At 38.0% G+C, this 9,651-nt stretch overlaps 1 protein-coding gene across 1 annotated transcript; it reads right to left on the bottom strand.

Annotated features, from left to right (window-relative positions):
* Positions 1–342: 342 nt before the first annotated feature.
* LOC107302487 (meckelin-like) lies at positions 343–8,215 on the bottom strand. The gene is made up of 10 exons (XM_029287236.1): positions 8,108–8,215; positions 7,903–7,996; positions 6,963–7,062; positions 6,431–6,500; positions 5,744–5,818; positions 4,861–4,923; positions 3,076–3,230; positions 2,875–2,983; positions 1,979–2,065; positions 343–493 (listed from the first exon to the last, which is right to left on the bottom strand). The coding sequence occupies exons 1-10, from the start codon at positions 8,108–8,110 to the stop codon at positions 404–406; spliced, it is 846 nt and encodes a 281-aa protein (XP_029143069.1). The 5' UTR covers positions 8,111–8,215; the 3' UTR covers positions 343–403.
* Positions 8,216–9,651: the final 1,436 nt, after the last annotated feature.

Raw genomic sequence — 9,651 nt, 5'->3', positions numbered from 1 at the left:
AAAAAAAATGAATAGGACAACCCTCAAATTTAACACTGAATGAATTGTTGATGGTATTTTTGTGTGCACTTTCAAGTAGTACTGATTTTTCATGACCTGCTGATTCTAAAAAGCCCTTTTATTTTCTATATTTGGAGTTCAGGCATGGCTTAAAAATCAACAATAACACCAAATTCTGAACTGCAAAATATGCAGTACATTACCACTTCTTAGTTAAAATTACGTGATCTCCAAATACCGTATAAATACCAAACTATTTTCAACTGTGTTCATACTGTGACAACCCAGAATAATCTTATTTCCGTCACTCCATATGAGAGCATGGAGCTTTACACTAGAAAAAGCACAATAATTGGATATTCACTTTCTTCTCTAGCATTAAATAATGTAGATATTATGAATCTTAAAAAAAAACAACTATGCTCACCTTTTGTTGGTAAGTTGTTCCAAACCTATAAGCAGCATTGAGTCTCATTAATGTGTCTGGACAAAGCTGTTTTTTAAAATAAAATAAAATTAGCATTCTTCATTACAATATTCTCAGATTTTTAAATAAATGTTACACTCATTCCTTTAAAAAAAAAAGAAGATAGAGGAGTTATGTTTACATGAAGACAAAATGCAGTCTTGTCACTTCGGATTTTTAATTGACATAAAGTGCTACAGGTAGCCTTTGACTTATGACTGTAAGTGAGCCTGGTGAAAAGTCATGACAGGCACCGAGGGGATCATCATGTGACTGCCCCCGATTTTATGAACTTCTTTTCCAACAGCTGTTACACAGACATAGAGTTGCAAAGTGAACTGATTGTTTGCTCTGAAGTATAGAGCAAACAAGTAAACCTTAAATGTAGACCAGTTGCCAAATGCCCAAAATGCAGTTACATGATTGCATGCGTGTGGCTGTCAGAAATGTGTATTTGGGCCATAAATATCTTTTGTGGGGCTCATCATAAATTTAAACTGTACCAGGGATATCAACACTATCTTTTTTCTAAGATGACATTAACAGTTTTAAGGAATTTCTCTCCTCTTCTCCTTTTTACTCTCTGGAAAACTAGAGAGGGTCCCGTCTGTATTGCTTTCTATGCCCTCCTCCTTCTGAGATATCTTTAACATGATGGTTGCCCACTCTGCAGCTCTTCCTCTTGGTCTCCCAAGGTCATTTCCACATACCATTACAGGTAATCCTCAACTTAAAACCATTTGTTTAATAACTGTTTAAAGTTATGACAGTGCTGAAAAAGTGACTTTTGACTGGTTCCCACAGCCCTTAACGCCACAGCATTTCCTATAGTCACATGATCAAAATTCAAGGCTTGGCAACAGGTATGTATTTCTGATGGTTTCGGCACCCTGGGGTCACATGATGGCCATTTGCGGCCTTCTCAGGGGCCTTCTGACAAGCAAGGTCAATGGGGAAAGCCAAATTTAGTTAACCACCATGTGCTTGGCTTAATGACCACAGCAAAACGATCTTAAAATCAGATGCAACTTAATGATGAGTGACAGAAGTTCTGGTCCTAATTGTAGTCATAGGTTGAGGACTACCTGTACGTTTTCCTAGAATTGATTTTAGATGGTAAGGCTATAGAATGTTTTGCCACCACACTTTATAGTTTGAAACTATGTTGATGGGACTCAAAATGCAAGCATGTGGATTCATAATTAGAAATGCACCAATGATATCATTTTCTCCATGGAACTGCTTCTGTGATTCAAATAGATTCTTCCTCATCCCACCTTCTGCATACCCCCGTATCTGCTTTGAAGGACTGGCATATCTTCTTGAGTTCCTGCAAAGTATGCAGTGGTGGTGATGGGAAAGGAAGAAACACTACATCTAGCCCTGTTTAAATTTATTCAAAACCTTTTCTGATAAATTTGTTCTACTAGATTTCAATAGACAGTTTTGACTAAATCTGATCCTGTATTCCTAACCCAATTTAATACAAGGCGATGTGTGCTCTTTCCTTACCTGTAAAAGACCGTCTTCTAAATGTTGCCATTTCAGAAAATTTCCCATTGCATCGTATGAAGCTGCAATAAAATTTAATTGTACATCCTGTAAAAAAAAATAGGTGCTTTCAAGATCTAGATTCTTGCATCTTAGGCATATCTTTTATGCAAGATCAAAAAGAAATTCAGATTAATATTAATATTTCATGTTGCAAATGTACAACTGTATAAGAAAAACTATCATAAGAATTAAGTACTAAATGTAAATCCCTATACCACTCCACTTACTGTGTAGCCCACCATATGAAAACATTATCTTGGAGAGGTAAAAGTTATTTCCTTATTCTAAAAATATGAAAAAGAATAATGACCATAATTTTTAATACAAAGAAGTGTTACAATGTACCAATGTAGACCTGAAGCTATGAGATAGATCTTAATTAAATGCATGATTATATGCATTATACATATTAAAAATTAATGTCTGCCTACCATAAATATGCCTGCAAACGCTCTCCTGCCTAAAATGTTTTTGTTTTCAAGAAAAAAAGTCAAACCCCAACAGAAAAGCTTACATATGTCTGTGAAGAAAATGAAATTAGTTTATATAAAATTAAATCCTAATAAATAAGCTGTTTTGATCCAGCACAGTGCTAATTTCCCATCCCCTTCAAATAATGGAAACCTGAAAATAAAAACAGTTTGGTCATTTCAAATTATATGAAAAACTCCCAATATAACTGTAACATAGATTTTCATATTCTATTTTTAAGATACATATTCAAAAGCAGCCTATCCTCAAGAAATGAACTAATACATTAAAATAGTCACCTGGGTAAATTAATCACTACAAAATCACATCAGGGACAAGTCTAGATTGAGGAAAAAAGAGAGTTTTTACTGCAGGGAACCTACCTCGTCTTTTTCTTTAAAAGTGAAGCTGGTAGGAAACTCCGTTCCATCAAGAACCTGGGATGCTAAGCCTGGTTGGTCACCATAGAATAGCCATGGAAGAGACTGTCTCCTGCAAACAATTATATAGTGTTCACTGCAGCCTACCTATGGCAAAAGCATATAGCGTATAATTCAAAGGAATGACTGACAAAGACAACATACCAAAATGATATTGAATGAACAGTACCAAGTCCAACCGTATTTGCGAACACAAACTGAAACAAACCACATGCATCCGGGGTGGCAGAGCTCAAACTATTCATGTTCATAACACACATATTTCCCAAGGCTTGGCAAGATGTAAGATTGGAATATAGCTGAAAGAAAATAAGCCATCCATTATGAACAGGGTGCAAAATTATATAAAAGAACAAAAAAAATTAAAAAAGAAAAAAAAATGTTCCCCCCCTCCTCTGAACAAAAGAAAATACATGGGTTGTTTTCTAACATTATACTCCATACAGTTAGTCCTTGACTTACAATGCAATCAATAATAGAATTTCTATCGCTAAGCAATGTGGCCCTAAAGCGTGACTGCGTTGTTTAGTGATGGCAATCCCTAAATCAGTAATGGCGAACCTTTTAGAGACCGAGTGCCCAAACTGCAACCCAAAACCCACTTATTTATCGCCGGGTGCCAAGTGGGCATGGCCCACTGGGTGGGCGTGGCTGTGGTGGTCATGGCAGACTGGGTGGGTGTGGCCAAGGTGGGCGTGGTCACCTCGATGTTGCTCGTAGGGAGGAACGCCTGTGGGGGCCGGGCAGGGTTGGGGGAGATCCAAGGGTCTCTGGCAGGTGGGGCAGTGGGCAGGACGCTTGTCCTGCAGGGTGAGGCGAGGCAAGGCAGGCCGGGTCGGGGGTGCCATTGTTGCAGGGCAAGGTGAGGCAGAGGCCGTGGAAGCTGCTGCCTGACACCATTGGCCCCCGCACACAGAGGCCAGGACCGCATGGGGGCCGACAGTGTCCGTCAGCAGCCACAGCCTGCCGGCCCCTCAACTGGTGCACTCTGGGCCTCCGCAGCCCACCACCAGCAGTTCAGAGAAGCTGCCTTTGAGCTGGACGGCCTGCCGAAAGCTGAGGAGGCGATGCAGTGGGAAAAGGAGAGCATGCAAGACCAGGAGGGATGGGACGGGGGGGGGGGAACCAGCTGTGCTGGGATGCATCCAGCCACATGGGACCTCGGAGAGTTAGCGGGCGGCTGGTTGAAGAGGGACGGTTGCCATCTCTGGAGCATGGCGCGCGTGCCCACGCGTGCCATAGGTTCGCCATCATTGCCCTAAATCATTCCAGTTGCCATCATTAACTGAATCCAATGGTTCTGAGGCAAGGCATCTTTCTGCTGGCTTATCACAACCAAATCAGTGGGGAAGCTAGCAAGAAGCTGCAAGTCCTAGGTGGCTTGTAAGCAAGTTAGTAGGTAGGTAAGAGGTAAGAGGGTAGGGTAGAATGGGGTGCATGTGGGTGCAAGGGAGGTGTGATGAGATTTGGAGAGGGTGCATGAGAGAGGTCCGACAAGATTTGGGGGGAGTACACAGCGGTGCACAGCAGGCATGGAGGGTACACAGGCTGTGTGAGTGGCCAAGGCAATGTGAGCTAAAAGCCCTGAGACAGGGTGCATTTGTGAAGATGACTTAGCTCAGCAACTTGTGCCCGTTTGTGCTGGCTTCCCCACTGACTTTCTGGGGAAGTTGTCATGGAAGGTTGCAAATGGCTACCATATGACCACAGAGCCCTTTATCTGGTCCTAAGTGTGAGCCTGTTACCAAGAGCTCAGACTGTGATCACATGACCACAGAGATGCTGGGATGTGACATTACACTTTATGACTGCATTGATCAGCAATGGAAATGTTGGTCCCAACTGCTACTATAACTTCAGAGCTGTATAAATTACATGGATTAGAAATGTTTATCAATAATTTTGTTCTAAAAGAAAATTAATACATACCCAGCAAGCAGCTGCTGATGCTTGCAGATTTTTATAAAACCATTCCGATCTCAATGTGATGCCCTAGAAATGGAATGGTTCAAATTGTTACAGGTTTGTTGTTGTTTTAACCATTCAGTCATACCCAATTTTTAGTGACTTTATAGGCAAGTGCTCTCACTGCTGCCCTGTCAAGCACAGCTTCTTTCAACTGTTGAATATTAATCTTTATATCAGCCTTGATGTTATCAAGCTAGCATGTTCTTTGCTTGCCCCTTCTTCTTGTTCCACTAACCATTCCTAGCATCGTTGACTTCTCTAATGAATTTGCATGCATGTTAAAGATATCTTAGTATAATTCTACAAACATCTGCTCTTAAGTCAATCCCAAGTATAGGAAAGACTGCACTCTAATGACTTTTTCCTTCAAAGGATCAGCAACACTTGACTTGATAGTAACCAAAATTAAATTTAATAGCACTTCTCAAATACTTGAAAGGCTGTCAAGACTTTGAATACAGATTTATAGGAAGACAGCTTCCGAATGAACGTTAGAGGAAATCTTACAGTATCAGGTTTCTTACTTAATGGTAAGAAAATTCATTAGTAAAATCAAATCTAATGGTGTATTTTCATTCACTAGATGCATCAAATGGAGGCTGGAAAGTTATATGACACTGATGTTTTCACACAGATTTCTGCACTAAATTGGATTACATGTTCAAGTAGCTTCTTTTGACTCTTGTGTCTATGGTTCTACTGCATATTAAACTTAGCTTTTATGTTAATATGCTATGGGTAAAAATGATGTATTTATGTAGTTTTAGGAGCCTAAAGTCCACAGTTGTTTTACGTCTGAGTGCAATGCTTTTGTAAATCATATAAGAATGTGACTATAACTTACTAGCTTTCCAAATCGAACAGTTGTAATTCCCTTTGGAGGGAAATTTCCAGTGCTTGTAAAACATAAACTTCCTGTCTGAAATTGAAAATCAATAAATCTTGTCATGAACATTTATCTATTTTAAAGGTAGAGGTCTTAACCTATAGAAAATAAGAAAGTTTCTTTTACACTGAAGATCCAACAATAGATGCAGTTCAGAAAACAAGCCACTTGAATTTCAGTAATTCACCATTTATTTGAGTGTCCTTTCCTATCTCCCATGCAAAGCTGAGGAAAGAATTTGGGAGGACATGTATGTCTCATTTTAGTGAACATTCCACTGATATCTAGATTTAGTACAGCAGTCTAATTCAGATTTAGACTTGCAAAACCCTAACTCCTATCCCTTCTACCGCAGTCCCAGGTATGTCCTGTAAAAACTCCAACAAATTGGGAGTGTCATACGAAGTAGCAGGAGGCTGCAGTAGGGTTGCTGCACTACAAATGGTCTGGACCTGAAAGATACAATGGTTCCTCCACATGATTTTAGGAGAACCGGTGAAAAGTAGATGCAGGCAACTTATGTGAACAAGCTTCCCCATATTCAGTACAATGAACTATGATTACTTATTAAATTTATACCCCTCCTTGGTGCCCAAATAACACTGAAAGCAGCTGTTTTTATCATCTGCTATTTGTTACACTTACTAAAATATTTGGCTCAGAACAGCTACAGGATTTGTTAACGCTGATGAACGTTGGTTCACATCTTTTGCACCTACAAAAGACAATGAAATGTGAAGAATGTACATAGAGTTTAACACTAAATAACCTTAAATAAAGGATACAATGGTTCTTAGGTTAATAAGCAACATGAATGGATACAATATCTCTCAGTGTCATGGTATCATGGTAAAGCTGCGTATTGCACTAGAGTTAAATCAGTGTTGAAAAGTCAGCCTGAAAATAGAACAAGTTTTCACTGACTTTTCTCCCTTTTAGCAAAATAATGAGAATTGCCTTCAAAGGAGGACACAATTGAATGAAAGGGGAGAGGGAAGGTAAAAGTGTTATTCTTGAATCAGCCCAATACATTTTTAAAAGCGGAAACACTTTGAAATCTTTACATTTGGCAAACATCAATTAGTTTTTTCAATTGTGCAAATTTAATGAGAATAAATAAGAAAGGCAAATGTTGTTTCCTAATCCAATATACATCTTATATAAATAATATACTTACATGTTATTTAATGCATTCGCAATTGAAAACGACTGTTCCTTTCCATCACACTGAACACATAATGCCGCTTTCAGTAGTGAACCATTAATGTTTCTTTCCACTTAAAAAAATTACAAGACTATTAGTAATAATCTTAGTATAGATACCACAGTGTACTTAAATATAATGGGTAATGCATGAATATTTAAAATGTATATTTAAAAAGAGCAAATCCAGAAAATTCAGTTGACATTGCTTAATACATGACTCCCAATTTGGAAATCCTGGTCATGATCTTTCCAGAAATTACACTGAATAATGAAAAAATAACTTTTTGTAAATATGGAAGTGCTTGATCATTTATTACTACCAGTTATTTTAAGGGGAAAAATCAGCTAACATGTTTTTAAAAGGAAACTTTATATTTAATTATGTAACAACAAAAGCTATGTTGTAAGTCTCTCAACACTATTCTATGTTGCAACTTTCATCATAATCTAACTTGCAACAAAAGTGTAAATTCAGAAGAAGGACATATTTTCAGAGAAAATATTTTATTTTCAATTTGGGAAAATAAAAGAGGTCAGAAGAAGATCCTGAAAACTACTAAATCAAAGACATTGACAGCTTATATAACACAGCAGGTTTGCTTTGCTGTAAAACTATCAGTGATTTCTAAATGAGATTTTCATTTTAGCGAAGTAAGAAAATAGCCATAAAATTTACATCCAGTTATTATTTGGAATAGTGGATCTGAAAAAACACATATGAATTGTTTTATTTTTTAAAACACAAATTGAAATACATAATTATATCCATTTTGTTCCAGGAATAAATAAAACTTTACAATTTTTCATCCGTTCACTGAACTAAAATGTTAAAGTATATCTCACATACAACTTTCTACATAGATTTGCCTGGAAAAATAAACAAACATAAAATAATGTTATAAAATTCTTACCTAAAATCTCATTATTAGCGCATATACATTTTCCTTCTGTAGTTAAGCCACTGGGACAAGTAATGCAGTCCCATCCATCTTGAGTAACTCCACTCTAAATGAAAGATTAAAAGTATTTAAAACTCACTTTAAAGCTTATAGTGTAGAAAAAAACAAAGTTAATCTACCTACTTTTTCTAATAGAAATATTTTAGGTTGATTTTACCATAGTTTCTGGACATTTTTCACATATAATAGATGTTCCACCTTTATCAAAAACTTTCTTGAATCCTGGAAGACAATCACATGATGTACCTGAAAAATACACAATCTCTTGTATTATCTACTTCAAATTAAAATATTTCATAAGGATATGACTGAAAGAGATCTCTTAAATTTCTCTACATATGTTGCCTTTAAAAGTTTTTAAGGTTTTAAATATTTTATGTTTGTTGAGGTGGATGACTATATAAACAAATAAATTGGAATCATTTTTCTAAAGTAATCTTCATGTTTCCTGGTAGAATTTTCTTGAATTTTGGTTTGACGGTAGGTATTCTCTAGCAAGGTTCCAATACTAGAGTCAAACCTGAAAAAAGAGGCAATCTTGAGATCCCAAAAAATCTGACAGATTTTGAAATGTTCTTAGCAAGGTGCCTTTAGTGGGTCTCCATTGTCCTTCTCTACTAGTGGGAATCCATTTATAGAGAGATGACTCAATAGATGGAAAGAGGATTAAGTTTCTTCTCTTATACCCTTGATGCCTTCTTTATTTTCCATGGAAAGAACCTACAGTTTATAGCAGTTGGGAGAAGTTAGTTTACTTTCTCTTTCAACTATAATGCTCAAGATTAATGGAAGACAGGGCTTAAATGTAAGAATGTGTGAATGTAAATATATACATGTAATGTTTCCACCCACCAATCTGCAATCTCCAGACCTAAATAAGGATGCCTGGCCACCATCCAGAGAGAAAGTGAGCCAAGATGGTTCTACCTAGATAATGAAACTTTCACTTACTTCTCATTGTTCTCTATGTACTAGAATGGCATAATAGTTGGCATTTCCCCAATAATATCAGCATTTAGTATTCTTGCTGTTCATATTATGCGGGGATTTGTCCATTTAAGGAATAATTTGCTTCTTAATAAACACACTTTAAAGCAATTTCACCATCTTTCTTAATTTATCCCTGTGGTTATATGTATTCTTTTCCCTGGAGGCGATCCAATGACGAGCAGCAGCTATTCTTCCGGATCTGACCATTAGTTACATAATGACCAGAAGATGGTAAATAATCAAGCACAACTATTAAGTATCTGCTTTTCGGGGGGAAATAAATGAACATGCAATTCTACATGCACTATGTTCAAGAAGGTCCACTGAATTCAGTGCACTACATGCACTATGTTCAAGAAGGTTTACTGAATTCAGCGCAACGTCTGAATGAACCTTTTAAATAGCTCCATCTTCCATCCGGTTGAACCTTAGGTAGTCTCACCCTGAGCGTTTTGCTTCTGGAACTCCCCACAACTCCGGCAGTCCAAGCTGGCGATATCGAAGTACTGAGTCCCAGCGCAGCTCTGTGGGTCGTGCAAGGGGAGGAAAAAGCCGCGGCCCGAGCTCAAGGGGAGCATCACCAGCGCCGCGGCAAGCCATCGCCGCAGCGTCGCCATGGCTACTCAAGCCTCGACCCCGCCCCCCCCATCGAGAGTTCCCTGGTTGGAAAGGCGGGTTTGAAACTCGAACTACGGAACGCCAAGAGGGTTA

Source organism: Protobothrops mucrosquamatus, unplaced genomic scaffold (genome assembly GCF_001527695.2).
Source record: "Protobothrops mucrosquamatus isolate PMUCROS unplaced genomic scaffold, P.Mucros_1.0 scaffold_266, whole genome shotgun sequence".
Taxonomy (NCBI): Eukaryota; Metazoa; Chordata; class Lepidosauria; order Squamata; family Viperidae; genus Protobothrops; species Protobothrops mucrosquamatus.
This window is presented reverse-complemented; position numbering and strand designations above follow the sequence as displayed.

What these genes read in the sequence shown, in the direction of transcription:
- LOC107302487 (XM_029287236.1), bottom strand. An exon ending in CTGTTCGATTTGGAAAGCTA is followed by an intron (nt 4,924 to 5,743) that starts GTAAGTTATAGT and finishes TTCCATTTCTAG; the next exon opens with GGCATCACATTGAGATCGGA. An exon ending in CTTTTAAAGAAAAAGACGAG is followed by an intron (nt 2,066 to 2,874) that starts GTAGGTTCCCTG and finishes TTTTTTTTACAG; the next exon opens with GATGTACAATTAAATTTTAT.